We start from the raw sequence: 24,029 nt of genomic DNA, 5'->3' as shown, positions 1-24,029 counted from the left end.
CACCTGGACAAAAATATGTAAAACAGACGATAGACAAGATGATGCAGTCAAGTGCTGACATCTGTTGTCAATAAATTCTATTTCGTACGGTTTTGAGTTATTTTCTATGTGAGACTTTTTTTATGCGGTCCCTATTGACTGCATAAAAAAAATATTTTTTTAATTGTGTTGCGAAAACTATTTTTTATAGCCACTCGTGAAGTTTCGTGCGATATATTTTTTTTTTATGCGGTCCCTATCCACCGCATAAAAACAGGTTTGACTGTATATCAATCAATATATTGGTTAATGTGTTTTAAGATAATGAAATGAAATTAATTTTATGGTGATATTCATTTATTGTGTTACATTAGTGAATACAAACTTATGACTGAAAATATTGTATTTGAAACTAATTTAATGCAATTAGAGAACATTTTCTATTAAGAATAAACTTAATTTTGCAACTTAATATATCATTAATCTGTAAAAAGTTTTTCATAAACTATTCATTATTAATAAATTTATATTTATATTAAAAAAAATTTTCTGTTTTTATACTAGGGTGACTATATTTGGATTGAACCGCAAACAAAGCGGGAATTTGACGTAGCTATTGGTGCACGTGTTACTTCAGCAGAAGGAAGACGTATTCAAGTTATTGATGATGATGGAAAGGTAAATTTTTCATTATTCACTTAATTTTATTTATAAAATTGTTAACATTTCATTGAAAAATGATGTTTTTGTATTAGGATCAATGGCTTACACCAGAACGACGCATCAAAGCGATGCATCCCACTTCTATTCAAGGTGTTGAAGATATGATATCATTAGGAGATCTTCATGAAGCAGGGATTCTTAGAAATTTATTAATAAGATATAATGAAAATCTTATTTATGTAAGTTTTATATGCAATACTTTTTAACAAATTATATTTATTGTAATAGTGAACAATGTTTAATGAAAAATGCAAATATTTATATTTTCATATTTTAACTTTAATTTTAATTTATTGGTTGTTATATTGTTATTCAATTATCAATTATTGAAAACTAATTTAATTATTTAGTATATAGAATTTATATCGTTTTATGGTTGCATGTAAATATAGTTATGAACAGTGCTTTTTTTGGGGAAAAAAAAGGTGGTGGAATGCTCATCTCATTACTAAAAATATATTACAAATATATTACATTACTTTTATTAATTGTATTTAAAACAAATGTTTATAATATATTCCAAAGTTTTGTCCAGTTTTCATCTAACAAATCTTCTCGGCTTCTTTTTTTTACTGTTAGTATCTGTGGCCGAATGACGTCCTCTGAGTAACCAGAGATCAACGTATTTTGAAGGATCAAAAAGTCTCAGAGGCGGTCTGACAAGTTTGATGAATAAAAGTGCTGAAATTGTCTTAGTTTTTAACGAAGCTCTTGTTGGGGTGGCAATTAGGTTCATATGCAAAAATCCACATTCACATTCACTTGAAGATATTGGAATGGTATTCAAAGTATTTATCAAATGCAGTAGTTTTTCTGGATATGTCTTTTCAAGAATGTATTCACGGAATCCATGAATCATTTCCCTTTCATTTAGTTGCAATCTGATTCACAAGTTTCTAATTTCTTCTTCTCCAAATGTCAGTTGGGTATTAATATCTTTAGGTCAATGTTTTTGATCAAGTACACGAGACCAATTTGCCAACTCATTGCCTTTGCTATCAAGCAATCTTCTTTTGATTGACTCTTTCAATTTTGTATAAAATTTACTTGGGTCAATGGCAGGATCCTTTCTTGATTCTTTTTCATGGAGTAAAACTCCACGAAAGCAAATATCACATACAGCATCAACAGCACATCTATAATAGGGCCCAAAGTTCTGTTTTCTTTCTTCAAAAACTTGTACTAGCATTTTTATTTTGTTATTTGCCCTATATAGGTCCATGTTGCGGTCCTGTAGTTCCAAGCTTAGTTCTGACAATTCTTGGAGAGCATCACACATCAATCCTAGATCCAGTAAAAATTCTGTGGACATGATTTTTCTTTTCAAGCCATCATATGTGCACTTATCATTTTTATCTCTAGTAGGATCATTTATTGCTTTTTCAAATGAAATACAAGAGATTGAAAATTATTCCATACAGCCAAAACTGTCCGCAAACTAGATGAAACCCATCGGGTACTCAAAACTCTTTCAATTTTCAGCAGCTCATACCCCAGTAATTCTGCAAATGAATGCAACTCTCTACTATTCTTTGCCGAAGCATGATATATGATATAAAGTTTCTCAATAAATGATTTGAATCTATTTATTTCTGAACAGCATCATTTACTGATAATTCTAGTCTGTGATTAGTGCAATGTCAAACTATAATAGAAGGAAAACGTTCCAATAGCAATTTTTTCACTCCACTTTTACAATCTAACATCAAAGCTGCACCGTCGCACGCCAGAAAAACTAAATATTTTTAAAAATAATTTTCTTGACATTGAAGTAAGGAATCAAATACTCCTTCTGCCGTTACTTTTTCAAGTTCTACCAAGTCCAAAAACAAATTTATCGGTGAATTCATTCTAACACCTTTGATACAACTTCGGACATATACTATGAGGGTACTTTTTTTGTTTATTGTGGTTGATTCATCAATTATCAATGAAATTTTATTCTTGGATTCAACAATTTTTTTAATCACAGTTTTCTTCATTTCTTCACTTATATGATTAACAATGTTAATACACGCATTTGTAGAATGAAGAATACGACCCATTTCAACTCCATTGAGTTTTTGCATATCAATTTCAGTTTCAAAATGATGGAATGATTGATTTTTCTTTGCTATTTTATAAGCAGTTTAAAAAATTTTTTCAGTTATTATTTTTTCACAAGACAATGATTTTTCAAAAACATTCTCAAGCATCATTTTTTTGCTTTCAGCGACTATTTTTAATGCTGCTTTATGTGAAGCAGATTCTTTGTGATTAAAAAAATTTTTTTTTCAAGTGATGCCAACTGTTGATTTCTATCTTTGCCGGAATATGTTATCTCATTGTTGGCCCATTCTTTGCTAACATTCATTCCCATTTTCACTTCAACTCCAAGAGTTCCAACTTTTCTACAAGGTGTACAGCCAAGTTTCATTTTGCAAACACAGAGCCATTCATTTTTCAATCAAAAATCATTTTTTTGTTCATATGTTCAGCATTTGGTTGGTCATTTGTAGTTTGGCATTGCTTCTCAACATCATATTCATCGTTATTTCCGTGTGTTCTGTGATTTTGTCTGTGTCTGTTGATATTGTGGCCTTTTTATTAGCAGGACCGGTGGTTGAAAAGTAATTAGTGATTTTTTTCATTTTTAAATATGGGGTCACAGGTTTATCCTAAAAATTAAAAAAAATATTTTCTTTTCTTCAACAATTTTTGACCATAAAGAAAGTATTTACCTTTTGCAAATTTTCAAATTTTTCAAATTTATTCACTGTACACACACCCTCACAATTCAGTTGTACAATGAAATATAAAACAGTCGAAATGACAGTTGCCGGTTGCAATTAGCACTGCGATTCCTGCATTGCCACCAAATCATGACACGACCAAACACGAGCCAAGCAGTATGTCACAGTCACCACAAACTAAGTTTGCAGTATGCATTCACCATACACAAGATTTGGCATACAAGCAGGAGCAGGACTGTCTTAATAATTTTGTTGCCGATCTTCTATGCTTAACAAAGTGATTCAATGTGGACCAAACATCAGATTTTAAAAAATTCTCTTAAAACTTTTAAAATATATCGAAAAAAGGTGGTGGAATGCCATTCCATTGCAATCTATGACAAAAAAAGCACTGGTTATGAATATACAGATATACATTAACTGTCATCATACAACTATTTGAGGTTGTAATGGTTTTCCCGTAAAACATTCATAGTAGCTGAATAACCTTATATTTTCTATAATACACTTCATAATAGCTGCAATATAGGTATGTTTATGTTACTCTGCTTGTTATGGAAACCAAATTCTGTTAATCTTAATTGGGAATGGTTTTTGACCCTTTTTAGGTCAGCTTCAGCCAATAATGATTGTAAATTTCTAGAACAACTGATATTAAACTCAAAGAAAACAAATACAGTCAAACCTGTTTTTATGTGGGGGATAGGGACCGCATTAAAAAAAACGCATAAAAAAAATCTCACGAAACTTCACGAATGGCTGTAAAAAATAGTTTTCGCAACACAATTAAAAATATATTTTTTTTATGCGGTCAACAGGGACCGCATAAAAAAAGTCTCACATAGAAAATAACTCAAAACTGTACGAAATAGAATTTATTGACAACAGATGTCAGCACTTGACTGCATCGTCTGGTCTATCGTCTGTTTTACATATTTTTGTCCAGGTGGTGTTTTGTTGACTTAAAAAGTAAATTATTTCATTTTTCGCATATTCATGCAATAATATTACTATAATAAGTGCATTTATGCTATAATAAGTTTATTTAGCTATAATAAGTCAACGTGAGACATGACGAATCGCACGAGACTAGTCGCCAACTATACCGCACAAATAAAAAAATCGCACAAAAAAAACCGCATAAATTAAAAATTCGCATTAAAAAAATCGCACAAATAAAAATCGCACATAAAAAGAGCGCATAAAAACAGGTTTGACTGATATATCATGTACAGTGAAGCTCTTTACACCTTGTTTTTAACTAGTTTTTATTGGTTTTAAAGTTTTTGTTTTTACTCACTTTATTGGTCAATTCTTTCTATGTTTTAACCAAAAATTTTTATTTTTACAGTTTCACTTGTTCTACTCCACATTTTTAACAATTAGTTATTCCAGTAGTCACCATTAGTTATATTTTTAGTTTTACCATTATACATAATAAGGACTAAAGATGGGCATAAAGCCTGAAAATGCATATCTTTTGTAAAAAAATAGAAAATAAAAATCCACTTTTTCCATCAAGAGGAGTGCTCCTGTGTGATAACTTCTCAATAACAATTTTATGTTAGGTTTCAAGAAACATATAACAAATATATTTTTTAAAAAGAACAAGTGTTTTTAAATTTAAAAGGTGTGACAGAAAAAAACAAAGGTGTGAGCATATTTTGAAATATGAAACTAACATATGAAAGAAAATGTAATTGCTAAAATATGCAAAGATGAAAATAAAAGTAAAAATAAAAAGTTTGCAAAACAAATATATACAACATATCTAACATTATTGCTCTAATAGCCTATTCCGGTGGTTCCCAAACTTTTTCGATTCTTGGCGCCCTTGCTAAATCCAGATTTTCCCAAGGAACCCTATGTTAAATTCTAAGAAGTACAATTTGCAAAATTGCAAAATAGCCAATATTTTTTAAAATAAATAAGATTATAAAAATTTTACAACATTTCATGGCTCTCCTGTGAGGAAGCACGGCATACACTTTGGGAACTCTGGCCTATTCACTAAATGAGTATAGTCCTTACTATCTAGAGCAGGTTTCCAGTTATCATTGAGTGGCATGGCATCATTAGTTTAATTATAATTAGATATTTGGAAAGGCAATGAATATATTTAAGTATTCTAATAGGGGAAGCCTTCATGACACTTTTATCCAGTTTTATTCAGTAAACCAGTTTAAACGTTTCATCTTTTGAAATAAGGAATTTTTTATTTCTTCTAAAAGATCAAAAAATTGACCAAGTGTTTTGCTTTTATTTAACCATCTTATATCTGTATGTAAGATAAGGTCAGCTTGGAAAGATTTGTCTTTTTCTACAAGGGCGTTAAACAATCTGTGTGATAATGGATTTGCTTGAATTTTGTTAGTTATTTTAACAACAACATTTATAACATGTTCAAAGGATAATATTTTGGCACATAATGATTCTTGATGTATGATGCAGTGATAATATATAAAGTTTAGAAAGGATTCATCTTTCTGGCAATGGGAAGTGAATCCATTATTGCAGCCCACCATTGCTGGTACACCATCAGTAATTATTGCTGATAACTTGTGTGAAGGCATATTAATTTCTGTTAAGTAATTTTTAAAGTTATTATAAATATCTTCACCCCTTGTTTGCTCTTGCATTGATAGTAACTTTAATAGTTCTTCTTTCACACTAAAATCATTGAATACCATTCTTATCATTACTGTCAATTGTGCTTATCTGATATCTGTTGACTCATCAAATTGTAATGAGAAATACTCACACTCTTCCAAATCATTTTCGACTGACTTTGTAAATCTGTTGAAATCACCTGGATTCTTCTTGTACTTGTATTGTTTGATAATGGCAAATCTTGTATTGCTGAAATAATTTCTTGCTTATTAGAAATTCCTTCAAATAACGAATTGGCTCCAATGAGAAATGCTTCTTTAATTAGTTCACTTTCTAAAAATGGTATTTTTTGTTTTGCCAACAAATGAGAAATTTTAAAGGAAGCAATAGTGGCATTTTTATTTTTATTGACATTGCTGGTAAAAAATACTTGCTGGGTAGATAATCCTGATTTTAGTTGATTCAGTTTTCTTTCTCTTAACTCGGTTTAGGTGTATAGCTAACTTCAAAAGAACTGTGATTGGTTTAAAATGACGTTTGACATGTTTTTTTTTGCCACTTGACACAACACTATTGCTTATTAAGCAAATACTTGGAATACTCGTGTTGTTTTTTTTACCCCAAAATAACGATAGCATGTGATGACAACAGTATGAGTTTACAACGACAGCATGTGGTGACAATTAATACCATACTACTGTGGCAATACGCCATATTAATGTATATATTAGATATAAGTTTAGTTTTAAGTTTTCTTCCTTCTTTGTTCTTCCTTTTGTTTTCTTGAATTTTTTATTAACATTTTGTCCTGGGGGTGGGGTAACCCTTTCCACAAATCACGTTAACAATGGGAAGTGAAGTCCCTGAGGCTACTAGAACAATAAGAAGGTTCATTCTTGGGTCAGACTCTCAATGACGGTAGACATGTGAAAGTTACACTCCTGCTCGGTGGCCTACAGAAAGAGAAAGGACCCCACTAATGCAAAGAGAGAGAGAGACAACTTCCTTTGTATAATGAGAATCTTCAAAGAGATCCGAAAAAGATCAGCGAGAAACGATTTAGAGTGGTTCCTCATCAGAAGAGCATCAATACCAAACAGAGAAACCGGGTATTTCTTATAACCTCCTCTATCATACTAAAACTTCTTGCTATTCTTCCTTTCCTTTATAATTTAGTGTAAGTTAGTCGTAAGATTACAAGTCTGTCTTTTCTTATTTGTCATGAATGTGTTCTTTTGTTCTGTATTTGCTCGATTGCTCGCCCCAGTTTGGGATATTGTATAACATTAAGAGTTGGAATCTGAAAGAATCCTGTATATTGCTAATCACATAAAAAAAAAATAAATTTATTTTTTTGTGTACTGCCTCTCGTGGACTATTGTACACTCATGTGACTACTAATACGACAGAGATGCCCTTTGGAGACATGATTATAATAGGTGTGATAAATTAAACAGTGGTCAGTGTAGCCCAAGTGTTGCCAATTTAGCAAATTTCTCACTACATCTAGCAAGATTTTGAAATATTAAAGTAACTTTTTATTTTTTTTATTTTTAAGATTTAATTTTTTTTTTCGTTATTTCAACACTTTGCTGCGGGCGCATATAAATAGCTCCGTGGGCACACACGAGCTCACAGGCACAAGATTGGGAACCCCTGCAGTAAACTGTTAGGTCACAATTGCAGGCTGATTTCATGAGAGTCAGACCCTAAATTGGGTTAGGCTAATTGAGTGGTAATGTTCCTTAATTATTTTAGATACCAATTTTGTCATGGAGCCTATGTAGTAAAATTTCTCCCAATTTTTGCTCAACTTTAGAGCATAAACTCTAGATCTAGAAAGTGTATGAACTCTTATTATCAGAACAGAGTACGTTCATGACTGTCATTGATCTTCCATGTTCTAACAGGATTTCTACAACAAGCAGTAACAGAAATACGAGGGCTATTTTTTAAATAAGGTCTGTTTGTGAATAAAAGTGAGAATAATGCGCAATCACGGCAGTATGCATATGCTTCTGCTCCGAGCAAGCTTGGCACGCGTTTTGACGCCATTTGCAGCCATATTGTCTGTCTGTATGCTGAGCTGTAGAAGTTTAAAATGTTTAAGAAAATTGAGTCTCTCGCCGACTGTGAGATACGATCTGTTATTCAATTCTTGAATGCAAGAAACTTGGCAGCAGTGGAAATTCACTGTCAGATTTGTGAAGTTTACGGTGATAATGCTATGAGTGACAATAAAGTTCGAAAATGGGTAAGAATGTTTAAGGATGGGCGAGTTAATGTGCATGATGAGCCACGCCCTGGCCGACCTTCTCTGATTCCTGAAGATTTGGTTCGTGATGTGGATAACAAAATTCGAGAGGACCGACGATTCACGATTTCAACGTTATCAATTGAATTTCCACAGATTTCAAGATCAGTTTTGTATACCATTGTTTTGGAGAAACTGAATTATCGAAAATTGTTTTGTCGGTGCATTCCAAGACTGCTTTCTGACGATCACAAAACAAAAAGATTAAATAGTGCTTTATCGTTTTGACTCGATACGATCATCCACACAGTCTAGACCTTGCACTCAGTGATTTTCACTTGTTTCGATACTTAAAGGAGTTCCTTGGTGGTCAACATTTCAACAACGAAGGAGAAGTGAAAACTGCAGTTGTGGATTGGGCTTTTTGACAGGCGGCAGATTTCTTTGAAGTCGGAATTCAAAAAATTGTTGAGCGGTATGACAAATGTTTAAACAAAATGGAAATTATGTAGAAAAGTAGATAAAAATATGTAGAATATAGAAAAAAATATATTTTAATGATATTTACAGTATTTTTTTTCTTATTAAAAAACGGACCTTATTTAAAAAATAGCTCTCGTATATATTGATAATGGTGCAAAGATTCAATGACTATGAATGACTTGACTTGAATGTATAACAGAATGTTTAATAAATATATTACACATTCTGTTTTGTCATTACTGACATTGATTATTGTTTATAGTCATTTTAAATGTTTCAAAGTACAAAGAACTGTGGCCATAAGATAATTTAGCATTTTAGAAACCAGTATGCATTAGACAAGTTTGTAGAGTTCCTATTAGAAAACTATTGGATGTTTTCTGTTAGTATGATACAAACTACATAATCACAAAAATCTATGTAAAAGCAAAGTCAGATATCCATTCAGTGAAATGTCGGTTGGCCAAATGTTCATTTGGCTAAATATCTATTGACCAAATGTTTGATGGTGAAATGTCCGAGAGTCAAGAGCTGCCATAAATAAATAAATAATATATATATGTTTTGTTTTTATATATTCTATACAGAATAATTGTATGGAATAAAATTTTCAAAAGTATTTAAATCTTATTTTTAATAATTTAATTTAATTTATTTAGTCATACTGGGAAGAACCCATGATGCGGGGAATACAAAAATCAATACATAACATTTATACGTTACAAACTAAACTAATATATAAATACAATTCATAAGTTATTACAGAGAAAATTAAAATATACATAAAAAACAAATATATTATACAAAGCGATATCAAAAATATATATTTAAACAAAATGTATATATAAAAAAGAAAAACAAAATTGTGGGGAGAACTATCCGAACAAAAAAGAACATTATATAAAAAAAATTAATCACACCCACCTATAAAAAAAAAAAAAAGGATTAAGTTGTCACATCAGAAAGTGGATAGACTCCAAAAATTCTTTGCCACGAACACACTTTTAAAAGAAGAAAGCAAATGCCACCTTTGGGCAAAATCGAATATTCTAATATGCAAACTGAAACAAAATGTACACCACACTTCGTACAAAGGCTCACTGAAACAATAAGACAACAAAAGATTACCTAAAAAATAATTTAATTTTCTGAACAAAATTAATTAAATCAAAATTGCGTGCATTACCAATAAGGTCAAAAAATTATCAAACAGAATAATGGGTATACCGAAAATACTTTCACAAATTTTTTCTAAGTTAGTACACCTAGCTATCACATGAAAAGCATCCAATAGCTGATCACCTTGACAATATATGCAAATTTCTCTGCAATGATTCTGTAAAAAATTAAGGGAGTTACATCTGATTTGCATTATCATAGAGCTAATATTGAAAGAGAAATTGTTGTTATAAATCGAACAGTCAAAAAAGGATTTGTATAAGTGCTTATACCAAACATTATAAAACTTATGTTAATACGTCGATTCAAATCAAGAATAAAATTATCAAAATAATTTAATTTCAAAGTAGAGCAACAGTAATAATTATTTAGTAATTCATCAAAATTAATACCGTTATTAGCACAAATTTTCCTTAAACTTTTAGACCACAGCAAATCCCTTTTATTTAACACATAACATAAGCACGTTCTACTCCATCGCTTTTCATCCAATTCAATAGTCCTAAAGATCCAATTCAAACACTTATTTAGTATTGTAAAAGACAAAGGTAATAGCGAACACTCCATAAAAATCAAATATCTTGGGGTACAATGAGACAAACCAAATAACTTTTTAATAAAATTAGCCAAGACCGGATCTAACTCGTCAGATTGATATCCCCAAACCTCAGCAGCATATAACAAAGATGATGTGACAATTGAATAAAAATCCTTAAACAATCTTTCAAATTACGTAATTTAGCCGATCTACACATCTGAATAACTCTATCAGTTTTAATAAAGGCGTTCCTTTTAGCAGTCTGAATATGGGATTTATATTTTCCATTAGATTTAAATATGACACCCAGATATTTATATTGGAGAAACTACCTGAATTACATCGTTTCTAAACCACCATTTGTCCGACTTAGCAAGTTTACCACCATTACGGAAGACAACAACTTTAGATTTCATAAGATTCAAGCTCATGTTATTTTCTAATAAATATTTATCCAAAATATTAATAAATCCTTGTAAACCTCTAACAGAGTCGGCAATCAAGACTATGTCATCTGCATAAGCCAATATTTTGATACCAATGCCGTTCACCTCTATACCTTCATAGTCAGAATTAGTTATTTGTTCAATTAAATCATTTAAATATACACTAAACAACACAGGACTTAAAACACAGCCCTGTCTAACCCCAGTAGCAGTGAAAAAAGACCTAGAACAAAGACGACCCCATTTAATCTTTACATTAGACTCACTATATAATTCTGTAAGTAGAGAAACAAATTTAAAACTAATGCCATATTTCAAGAGTTTTTTCCACATTAAATTCCTATCTACAGTATCAAAAGCTGAGGACAAATCAACAAAGAATGCATAAACTTTTCGCCTTTTCCTCATTAAAGTCTTAGTAATAAGGGTATGCAGAATAAATACATTATCTATTGTAGAATATTTTTCACGAAAACCGGCCTGATTCTCAAATAAAATATTGTTTAAATTTAACCAAGTAACCAACCTGTGATACAATATATTACAAAAAATCTTTGACACACAGTTCAGCAGTGAAATTCCTCTATAATTACTAGGGATCGATTTAGAGCCATTTTTATATACCGGACATAGAATAGCACTGCCCCAATCTTTTGGGACTACCCCAGTTCTCAAGATTCTATCAAAACTTCTAAGCAGTATCGGAAAAACAGAATCCATCCTCCAAAATTCAGAAGGTATACCATCAACCCCAGGCGCAGAACCAACTTTAACTTTACTTAAAACATAGCTCAATTCAGAGTCCATAATGTCTACATCCAAAATTTCATCAGACCAAATTAAACACTCATTGAAGACAGACAAATCCACACTATAAGGAAGTGAAGAACCATATAAAGAATAAAAATAAGTAAACCACTCCTCCAAAGAAATATTCACTTTACTATTATAATTTCTAATTTTACACAAATTCCAAAACCATTTGTTATTTTTACGGAAAATATCCGAATTCTGAACCGTATACAAGAACTTTTTTTCTTAGCTAAACAAATTTTTTTAACCAAACCACGAAATAACACAAATAATTTACGATACGATTCAAAACCATTTTTCTTAAAAGCTCGCCAAGCTCTATTTCTGTTACGGATCATTAGGCGACAATCCAGATCAAACCAATTGTTAATATTTATATAGTCCTTAGGTTTAAAGTTCATATTATGGGAATTAGCTATTTCGACAATTACTTTACTAACACTTGATAAAGAAACAGAATCACAATCTAACAAATATTTCTCAAAATCAAGCACAAATCTGTTCATAGTCTCACAATTCCAAAAAATTCTTTCGTAAAAACTGCCCTTATTAGTCACCTTAGGTTGAACAGGATTGTCCAAACATAATACTATAGGAAAATGATCCGATAAACAACAATCATCAACAAAAAAAAATTTAACACAATCCCATACACAGGAAGTTGTTAGACCAAAATCAATAACCGATGAACCCAAACTGGACACAAATGTATATTCACCGGCTTCATCGCCCGACATTCTACCATTTAATATTATTAGGTTTTTATCTATACAGAACTGAAGCATCTTTTGACCTCTGCTGTTCACAATAGAATCCTTAGATGTTCTGCTTCTTTTAGTATAATCAATACCAAAAACATCACCAATGTAATCAGGGATAACATTTTCCGCACCCATCCGAGCATGGGTGATCTAATGATCACCCAAAATAATTAGGTTAGAGTCTTCATTGAAATGAAAATTAATTAAAATCTCAAAAATTTCCTGCCAACTATGCTCTTGCATATAAACAAAACATAACAAAAATTTGCCCGCAGGGACTATGATATTAATAAAAACCAAAAAAAAAAATCGCCTCTATAAATTACTTTATAACAAAAACACAGTTTTATAAACAGCAACCATCCAGCCTTGAATCTACCCCTACTACCATCTCGGAAAGCATCACCAATGATACAATTATAATCCGATAAAACCTCAAAATTACTTTTATTACCTTTAGCAGAATGCCAAGTTTCAGATAAAAAAATTATATCAAATTGCGAATATAGTACTTCCAAAATGAGTTCGGCTTATTTTTGATACCAGCGCAATTCCACGCCACAATAGAGGTAGCCTGGATTAGTGGTTGCTATGAGGAAACAACAGTAATTTTCCCGAAATTCTCATCATATCCATATTTCACTCCATCAATAAATATTTTATCATAGGTTAAACGAATACTATGAGCACCTTCTGATTTCTTCTGCCTTCCAAACACACGTAACTTATACCTAATGTCTCTTAGTCGTTGAGAAAAGTCATCGTTAACAAATACATTTAAGTTACACGACTCAAAAACTGATTTTTTATAGGATAATTTATCACTAAGAGAACTAAACTGACAAATTATTATTCTAGGCCTATCACCAAATATTTTACCAACTCGCCTAGCATCAACATATCGCAACAGAGGGAAATTCAACTTATTCACAGCAAAAGATTTAACTGCCTCCAATGTATCCATTGCCGATTCTCCAGCTCTCTCCTCCAAACCGTGTATCACTAAGTTATTAATTCTCCACTGATTGTCCATATAATCCATCTCTCGTTCCATTTTCGACACTTTCATACTGATATTGTCAATAAGGGAGGAGCTCATCATCTCCGACCCACCCAAACCAATCCTGGTCTCAATATTAACTAATCTAACCTCAAAATCAACAAGAGCCTCATCCACATTCTTAAGCCATTTCGTAAGATGGTCGAGTCGCTTTATAAAATCCTCCACCTTACCATTAAGAGCAGCATGCATACGCAGTAATAAACGAACACCTTCCAATACATCAAAACTCGGATTTTGTGGTAATTCAGAAACCTCCTCGTCCTGACCAGACCTCCTTCTAGGTCTACTTGGTGTTCTCTTCGAAACAGTTGGTGAAAAAGTCTTCCTCTTTACTCCTTGAGACATGATAAAACAAGAAGAAACTTACTTTTAAAGGAAGAAAGCAAATGCCACCTTTGGGCAAAATCGAATATTCCAATATGCAAAATGAAACAAAATGTATATTGCATTCGTACAAAGGCTCACAATAAGGTCCAAAAAAATTATCAAACGGAATAATGGGTATACTGAAAATACTTTCACGAATTTTTTCTAAGTTAGTACACCTAGCTATCACATGAAAAGCATCCAATAGCTGATCACCTCTTATTTTTAATAAATAACCTTTGTAATATTTTATACTTAAAATTAAATTATATTTTAATTATATAAAGCATGAATAATGATTGTTGATAATTTAAAATTTTCTTTGAGTTTTATTTTAATGCTTTTTTATATCTTACTAGCAGCTAAAATGAAAATGACTTGTAAAATGATTAGTGTAAACTTAAGAATAATTATGATTATTAAATATAAATTGTGCTTCCTTTTAATTTCATTTAGTTTTTCTGTATATTTTCATTTCATATTTCATTTCAGATTTTTCACGTTTTATCATTAGAGAATAAATGTTTAAAAATAATAATTATATTATTAATTTGTTATCAAGTATATAAGAATAAAGTGATGCAGTAAGAATGTTATTGTTTTGTGAATCTTTAAAATTTTTTCATAAATTTTACAAAACAAATTTATCATAAGAGATTTCAGCATATTTTAAGTGATGTAAACAATTACTCATAAATGCTGGATGAATCATTTTTTAACACTAACTACTAGTCTTAATTTCAAAATCAGCAAGCTTTAATTCAACTTTGATAAATGTTTTTGAGCTAATAATAGATCTGATTTAGGTCTATAAAGCTTAAAATTTTAATTCTGGAATGTACTCTACATGTGATTGTTACAATATTTGAAAATAAGGATGATAATATAAAATTAACAGATGAGTTACAAATGATAAATGTTATGGGACCATAAATTATAAGGATATTAAAAGATAACAATAATACTGTAAAGTTAACATAGAAGTGTTATAATTGAATAGATGGAAATTATTAATTAAATTTAACATGGGGTGTGTTGGATTGTTGTAAAGGAATTGCCATGCATATGAAATGTGTCCTTGCTCTTTAAAATTGATACATTCCCCATTTAATTTGATTTTGTATATTTCAAGGGCATACAATAACCAAACACCTTTATCGTTGCCAAGAAAGTTTATTTAAAACAAACATTTTCGACCTATTCCATAGGCCATTGTCAGGTTGAAAACGGACAATTGGAACAATTTTCGTTTCACAATCTTTTGCTGGGCACATAAGGCTAATTGTAAGTTGGAGTTTTTAAGGGAATGTTTGAAGAAGTCTGCCAGGGACTCATAATTTACACATTTATTTAATGTTATAAGTAGTATTAGTTGATAGTTATATTTAATAGTTTTTCTGCATTTACTTTTATTTGTTTTTTATTATATACCGTATTTTACGGACTATAAGACGCATCTGAATTTTGGAGGCAATTTTTCAAAGAAAAAAGTGCGTCTTATAGTCCGTAAAATATGGTATATTTTTTATGCATTACTTGTATGTTATTTTTTAATCTGTTGTCAGTTTTTTTGAAATGTAAATATTTGTATTCGATCTTGTGGAACAAAAATGTTCCAATTGTCCATTTTCAACCTGACAATGGCCTATGGAATAGGTCAAAAATGCTTGTTTTAAATAAACTTTCTCGGCAATGATAAAGGTGTTTAGTTATTGTATAATTTTTTGCTGAGCGCGTTCTATTTAATATTTAATATTTCAAGGACCTCAAGTGTTCTAGTTTATTCTGCGTGTGGTCAGTGGTGCACTCAACATTTAATCTTGGGGAGCTGAGTTGAACAGATAAAGAAATTTTTAATGGGAATTCAATAAAATTTCCACCTTATGGGATCACTAATTCATATAGAAATATAGAAATAGAACACACAACATAATATAAATAAAAAAGTGAATTTTAATTAGGAATTAGGAAAATATGTTTGGAAAATTTAGTAGTGTTTGTTTTCCTTTTACTTTCGGCCCCTTGACCCACTCCCTGGTTGTGTCACTGTGTATGGTGCATTTGATGAGACTGGCAAAGTGAATTAAAACTTGTTGGTTTTAAAATTAAGGTTAACAGATGTTTGTATTGAGTGATATAAACATTGAAGAAATGATCAATTTTGTAACTACATCTATACTATGTTTAATTATGTAACAGAAAGGTGTGTGATTTATCTAGAAAATTGCAACAGCAATGCAAATATGCTTATGTAGTTACTTATTATTCTTAGCAGATTATAGACAGAAAGCTTATAATGTGTAACTATTCATTTTAACATAATCACAAAAATTTTTTGTCTTCACAACAGCAATCTTCTTATGACAAAATTGATGTCAATAAATTTAAAATCATGATTTTTTGAATGATGGAAAAATAAAATCATAAATTTAAATGTTAAATATAAATCCAGAATTAGATTTATATAGTTGGTTTGCATGAAATTTTCTGCTTTCATTTATTTTAATTTAAAGTTACTTGACTTATTTAAGATGAATGTTTTTGGTTATTAATTATAAATTATTTTCTTTTCTTTTAGACAATATACAGGTTCTATTCTTGTTGCTGTAAATCCATATCAAATTCTTCCCATCTATACTGCAGAACAAATTAAATTATACAAAGATAAAAAGATTGGAGAGTTGCCTCCACATATTTTTGCCATAGGAGATAATTCATATAATAATATGAAAAGATATCAACAAGATCAGTGTGTCATTATAAGGTAAATTTATCATATATTTATTAAATTATTTTTAAAAAATTTACATTTTAGTTAACAATAACAAAATATATTTGTAATATAAAGTGGAGAGAGTGGTGCAGGAAAGACAGAAAGCACAAAATTAATTTTGCAATATCTAGCAGCTATTAGTGGACAACATTCATGGATAGAACAACAGATTTTAGAAGCAAATCCAATTCTTGAAGGTAAGCTTTGGTAAAATTTAAAAAATTTTACTATAATTCAAGCAAAATATTAATCGATTATGTTTATAAATAAATATAATCTTAATAATGATTAAGCTACATTAATATATTTTACTTCAAAATTATAAGTGTTTAAGAATAAACCACATCTTAAACAGCAATATAATTTTAAACTCAAACATTTTTGGCCTAGTTTATAGACCATCATCAGGCTAAGAATGTTTGAAATTATATCACTGTTTAAGTGGTGGCTTATTCTTCAAAACTACATGTGGTGGCCTTGTATCCTTCGGTGTCAACGTTTGAAATTGTAATGCTGGTCAATTTGCTACTCCTTAGGAAGGGCTTTAGTGCCCAGCAGATACATGATGTGCTGTTTTTCATCACTGAACACAGTTATTTTCATTTCAACCAAAAGATTTATTTACAAAAACAAGGAGTCCCCATGGGTTCCCCTTTATCTGCCATCCTAGCGGAGCTCATCATGAGAAAAATCGAATATAGAACATTTGATTTCCCCCTCATCATCCTTTACCCATTACTCTACTTATGTTACGTAGATGATATCCTCATAGCATGGGAGGTCACCGATGAAACCTTTCGTACCTTCACACAGCAAGTCTCTAATATATATCCCTCCATCAATTTTACATAGGAAAAAGTAAGTAATGCGGTTATAACTTTCTTAGATCTGTTCATACATAGATCTTCAGAAACACTACTTTTCTCAGTTCAACACAAGTTTAATATGCTACCGTACATCATCCCAGTGATTGCATTCCAGCCTGTACATTATGTTGATGCCACCATCGCCACCCTGCTGAGAAGAGCATTCTTGCTGCCATCAACCCAAGAACTTATAAACAATGAATTAAACAACATTAACTTAGCAGTACATACAGCGAGTTTCTCATGTGCTAAGTACACACATGTACTCAACAGAATCAAGAAGACACTGTTTCCGAACACCACATCAACTAACAGGAGGGAAGTTACGCTTGTACAACCAACATTACCATACCTCGGTCTGCTTTCTCTACGCATTTGCCACATGTTTAGACAACATGGTCTGCTCCTGCCCCTTCCTCCGTTACCTAGCTTACACAGACTCCTCTGCAATGACTGAGACAAGTTCTCCGTCTTTGAGAAGTCAGGAATTTATGTAGTTCCATTGGAAAATCCCATAACAGGGAATAATACGAGAATGTTGGCCACAGCAAGAGTGCTGGCTACCCGCTTGACCAAACACCAGGATGATGTGGCAAAAGGAAGGTGCTACACTGGACTCACAAGAAGGGTGCGCAACATGAATTACAACCCACTCTACTATACTCAGAACCTGCAGCGACCGAAAGCTCTTCTTTATATGGGAGTCGCTATACATAACATCCTTGGAAATGGGCAACACACCTACTCTGGAACTGCCCAACATATGGATTGCCCTATACAAACACTTAAACAGCGATTTACATCATCTGTCACACCATTGATGGGAAACAGTACCATGCATGCGCCGCATTACATCACATTCGTAGCATTGTAGGTATTTGAAAATCACAGCAGATTCATATCAAATGTCGTCCAAAAAATCGTTTTATTTAAATTTGTATGTGTTCCTTTCTGTTTTGATCATTCATATTCTATATAAAAATCTCTTATTCGCCTGAAGACGATGGAAATACATTCGTTGAAAGCGCTCAGAAGGAAAATATTTGGTAATGCCGCACACAGTGAATTCTACTTCTTATTGTCTATAATATATATATATTGCCTTGCAAATTAAGGGGAGTTTGTTAATAAATATGCATAATTGCTTTTTATTTTAATTTCATTTGGCACAAAAACAAAACAGAAACATGAGCTACATATCAACAAAAAGGAATTATTAGATCAGTCTTCAAAAATAAACTTAATAACCATAGAAGTGTTTACATCTGAAAGATAAATTTGCATTTCTTCAGGAACTTAGTGTTTTGAAGGTTAATAATATGTATTCATTGCCCTGATTACAATGTAAGTTTTACAGTGTACCTCATGCTATAAATTAAGGTGTCTAGGAGAGTAGCGATATTGGTCATTATTTATGTTGTAAGGCAATATGCAGTTCCTGGATGGTGCAAAGAGGGAGAGAAAAAGAGAAATGAAATAAAACATCCTAGGATATCCCATCCATCTGGACCCAATCACTTTATTAAGAATCCATAAAAATTATGAAATTCCTTTTGATTTATTTCAATTTTCATTTTATATAGAGTGAGTCAAAAGTTTCTTGCATCTTTTTCATTCCAAAAGTACTGAAGATATACAGTAATACTGCGGTTTTTGTTGACTGCAGTTATTGTCAATTTCGGTTTTCGTTGATTTTTTTCTTTGAAAAATTTGTTTCGGATTTCGTCAGCATGCCCATGGGACTTCGCTGCTAATTTTGCAAAAACAAAGGTGACCCATGCATTTTCCTCCTCAATGTGGTGTTGTTTCTCATAATGTGAGCATTACTTTGCACATCTAGCCAAACAATTCCATTGCTTTCCATTCCTTTTAGCTTTATCATGGGGCCAAAGAAAGTTTCCAGAACCACAGCCCTTCGAAGAAGATGGCCAGGAACATGATCAAGTTGAAGAAGAAAATCATTGAAAAATACGAGAGCAGCATTAACATTGTTGAAATAGGTTGCATGTACAGGAAGTCACTATCCATGATAAGTTTCATTGTGGAGAAAAAGGAAGCCATAAAGGGGGCTAATGTAGCGAAAGGCGTAAATGTGCTTATGAAACGGAGATTGCAAACAATTGAAGATGTCGGACAGTTATTATTAATTGGATCAATCTTATGAATTAATCAATCTTTCTTATTGTTTTTAGTATTAAACACTATATTTATTCTCTATAAAATGTGTTTTTGGTATATATTTTGGAGTGTCTAGAACAAATTAATTGGATTTACATTGATTCATATGGAAGTAATTGCCTCAGTTTTTCGTCGATTTTGCCAATTGTTTTCAGATAGATTATCGATGAAAACTGAGGTATCACTGTATTAGTTTTGTTAATGTAGTTACATAGGAAGTCATGCATGGAGAATTGAATAGGAACTTTTCATTAACCTTGAAAAGCATTTTCAAGGTCACCTAAAACAATTGCTACTTTCATAAATTTAAAGTTATAAATTATGCAGTCCTAAATGTATATGAAAACTGCAGTTGTGTCGAATAGCCATGAGAGTGAAAATACAATACAATTAAGACAGTACATAATTAAAACAATAATTGATTTAATAAGAAATGATAACACAATGTCCAAAAGAAAAAACAGAACTTGGATGCCAACCCTTGGGTGTCTGCCCAGCTTCACCCAAGAAAACAAAAAAAGACCCAACACGTGGACTCACATAACAAAACAAGAGATTCCCAAGTCTTACAATTTCATTAAATGGATGCAACTGTGTATTACAAAAAAAATTTATTACAACTAACTTATAACTATAGAGATAAAATAGAAAATTAAAATAGCAAAAGGAAAGGGAAAAGAAAGGGGTACCTGTACTCAGTTGATTCCTTTTTTACAGAGATGATTACTTTTGATAATTCTCAGTGAAATTTTCTTGTTTGTTGTTTTGGGGAAAGACAATATCTTTTTATCAGGGATCAAAGGAGACTGTCTTTATCAACAATTAATTGAAGCCTCGGGATTCATGTTGCACGAAGCCTTCAAGAAATTCTTAAGTCCCTTGCTATGGTCAGGATTGACCTCTCCTCTCCAGTGTCTCCTCTGGTGTGAAATAGAAATGAGGACAAGACAAGATTCCAGAAACAAGAAAAGACAAGAATTGAGGACAGAAGCTATAAACTAGAAAATTCTAACTTAAAATTATGGCATACAGCCATATGTATTTATTTGAATCCAGGAAAGGGCTTTAGACTAATTAAATGATGCTCTTTAACTTTATCATTGGAAATTTTTATATTACCTCTGCTCATTAAAAAGTTATAATATATGTGACTGGACCAAATCCATAATGGGGTTGCTTAAAAGGCCCTCTTAATGCTCACAAGGTAAAAAAAGTTTTAAAAAAAAACCTTACACTACAATATATATATATATATATTTAACAAATTTTTAAATTTAATAAAACAGTTATTAATTATAATTTTATATTTATATGCAGCATTTGGAAATGCAAAAACAATACGAAATGACAATTCTAGCCGATTTGGAAAATATATTGACATACATTTTAATAAACAAGGTGTAATAGAAGGAGCCAGAATAGAACAATATTTATTAGAAAAATCACGTATTGTTGGACAGGTAAATTTTTATTGTTTTGATTCATAACTTTTGACATTTGTCATTTATATTACTGTAGAAAAATAACGTACGTATTTGTATTTTGTATAATTAATTGTTTTAATATTTAATAACTTTTTATGATATAATAATGAATGTATTCATGAAATACCACTAATCTAGTTTCATTAAAATCATCAAGTCTTCAGTTACATTCTGCTGTTAACTACATATTGATAAGTGAAATCAAACTGTTATCTGTTGTGAAGAGGAAATATTAATTGGATCATTTTAATGTGGAGCTTAAAAATTAATCATTAAAACATTTTAAGGAAAAGCATTCTAGATTGTATATTGAACATATTGAATTTATCATTCATATTATTTTAAATTTACTTCATAGGTAATAATTATGGTAATCATTTTTGCAAATTTTGGCTATATGCAATTGAATATTTTTAATTCAGCTACTAGCAGAATACAAACAGTTTGAATTATCCATTTTTGAAAATTAAGCTAGTTTTTATCAAGTTTCTAGTGTTCATCTGTATTCTACATTATTTGGCAATATATTTTTTCATTACTTTTTTTTTCACTCATTTAATCATTTTAACTTTTTAAACTAAACACAAATGTCTGCATAGATTGTTTAGACATAGAAAAACAAATGAACAACAAACATCACTGAAATAGCAAAATACAGTAGAGCATCGATTATCCGAAACAATTATGGACTGTGGTTGTTCAGATAATTGATCATTTACGAAAAAATATATTAAACACAAAACTGTACTGTATATATTTTGTATCACCCATCTTACAAATACATACCTTACATAAAGTAGTACATTAAAGTAAGTCTACAGTTTAGAGGGGGAAAAGTGCTGCAGCACCATAGCACTAGCAGAAATTTGAATTTGCCAACTCCAGTTGGCAAATTCAAATTTCGCTTTTGGTTAACCGATGTTTCGGTTGATCGGTATTTGGATATTCAATGCTCTACTGTACAACAATTTGTCCGTACTGTAGGAGTTTACAAAACACAAATTTCTGAAAATACTCAAATCACATGTTACTGTCTTTTCAAGTTTCATTTTCAAAATATGAGATGTACTAGGTTCAAATTATCAAATACTTATATTTTAATTCAAAAGTTTTTAAATATTTTTATTTTTTTAACATTAATTTAAATATGAATTTTGATGAAAATGATTGATAGTTCAAATTATTCAATAATTCAAATTAATCAGATTTGATAGTAAATCATTATTTTCAATTTTTGAGATTTTGTCCATTTGTTAATCTGTTGTTATAGCTTTAGTATTTTTCAACTGTTTATTTTTTTTCTGCAAGAAATCCAGAATTATTTATTATATTTTAACCAGAATTCATTTTGTCACAGCTAAACATCAGAATAAAATCTACTCTGGAGTAGATTTCCATCTGTATGATTACAGACTATTTACTGATTCATAGATCTTGTCACTATCTATAAGTTATTTGATCAGTTATAAGGTATATCATGAATGACTCCTAATAAAACAACTTAAATTTAATAGTTATTTAAACACACTTTATATTTGTGTTTAATTTAAAAGATCTACAAAAGCTTTTATTTTTAATAAAATTTTGGTATACTGCTTAGTGCATTAACATTTAACAATATTAGTACAAAAAATGAATTACAAATTAAATGTCTTAATTACAGTTCGAATTAAGAAAAAACTATAAAGTGTATAAAGTAAAATACACATTAAATGATAAAATTTATAGATAAAGTGTCATTTTAGAAGAAATTGTTAAAAGAAACCAGTTTTAATGAAAATATTTTATTCATGTTCAGTTTAGAATTTAATGCAAAAAACAAAACTTGCTGATGAAATGGTTTGATTTTTATCCAACTGTTTTTTCTGCTTTATACAAAAATAATTTTTTCATTTATTTTAGAAATTTAACATAAAAACAATAAACATACATGTTTCTTTTGCAGAAAAAAATGCACATATGTATTTTTTTATGTTGACTTGCATATGCAAAGTTTATCACAGTTTTTACTAAAGAAATTTTTTATATGTCCTATCCAATTAAAGCTATATTATTCCTATGTAATTATTTTAAAATAAAAAACATTTAATTTTACAGAATTTTTTTATTTGTAGATTATCTACAATATAAATTTTTATCTTCAATTATTGTCATAATTACTATAACTATTGAGTTCTATAAAGTTTCATTATATAATTATGTTACTATGTTAATATAAATATATATTGAAAATTCACAATTATCTTTCCTTTATAGGCTCAAGATGAAAGAAATTATCACGTATTCTATTGCATGCTAGCTGGCTTAGCCAAAGATGAAAAACATAAGCTTGAATTACAGGATGCTTCAAAATATTATTATTTGACACAGGTTAGTATAATTATATTACAAGGCATAAAATGTACTTATTTCAAAATATTTGAGGAATAATAAAATTCAATAATATAATAAATTTGTTTTTATTGTATTTGATTAACACTAAATAATAATAATAATAAATTTTTGAAAATACTGATGAAATAAGATTATTTAACACAGCTTAAAAAGTGTACTTTAAAAAAATATTTTTATATCATTAATTCAAGTAATTAAAAATTAATCTAATTAAATATTTCAAGTTATAGTAAATTATTTTTTATAACTTTTTAAATTTAGTAAGATAAAATTTAAGAAAAATAGAATAATTAATATTAAACTATATTTGTTTCTTTTAAATAGTAATAATTAATTTCACTATTATCTCCATTACGTATTTAAAAATTGTAATGTATTAATTAGTGT

The 24,029-nt window shown here is 30.3% G+C and overlaps 3 protein-coding genes across 3 annotated transcripts in view; 2 read left to right on the top strand and 1 right to left on the bottom strand.

The window, feature by feature from the left end:
• Positions 1-1,088, top strand: part of LOC136983262 (unconventional myosin-VIIa-like) — a 30,585-nt gene extending 29,497 nt beyond the window's left edge. Inside the window, exons 3-5 of the mRNA XM_067279968.1 lie at positions 544-657; positions 735-881; positions 1,053-1,088. Coding sequence (XP_067136069.1) covers positions 544-657; positions 735-881; positions 1,053-1,088 — 297 coding nt within the window. The remainder of the gene's footprint in view (positions 1-543; positions 658-734; positions 882-1,052) is intronic.
• A 4,511-nt stretch (positions 1,089-5,599) lies between these two features.
• LOC136983261 (general transcription factor II-I repeat domain-containing protein 2A-like) lies at positions 5,600-6,124 on the bottom strand. The gene has a single exon (XM_067279967.1). The coding sequence runs from the start codon at positions 6,122-6,124 to the stop codon at positions 5,600-5,602; it is 525 nt and encodes a 174-aa protein (XP_067136068.1).
• A 10,418-nt stretch (positions 6,125-16,542) lies between these two features.
• ck (myosin-VIIa ck) overlaps positions 16,543-24,029 on the top strand; it is a 36,953-nt gene continuing 29,466 nt past the window's right edge. Inside the window, exons 1-4 of the mRNA XM_067279909.1 lie at positions 16,543-16,711; positions 16,796-16,917; positions 21,082-21,224; positions 23,505-23,618. Coding sequence (XP_067136010.1) covers positions 16,674-16,711; positions 16,796-16,917; positions 21,082-21,224; positions 23,505-23,618 — 417 coding nt within the window. The 5' untranslated portion in view covers positions 16,543-16,673. The remainder of the gene's footprint in view (positions 16,712-16,795; positions 16,918-21,081; positions 21,225-23,504; positions 23,619-24,029) is intronic.

This window comes from Centruroides vittatus, unplaced genomic scaffold, assembly GCF_030686945.1.
Source record: "Centruroides vittatus isolate TY-2023 unplaced genomic scaffold, ASM3068694v2 contig_879, whole genome shotgun sequence".
Taxonomy (NCBI): Eukaryota; Metazoa; Arthropoda; class Arachnida; order Scorpiones; family Buthidae; genus Centruroides; species Centruroides vittatus.
The sequence above is the reverse complement of the archived record's forward strand: the minus strand, read 5'-3'. Positions and strand labels throughout refer to the sequence as shown.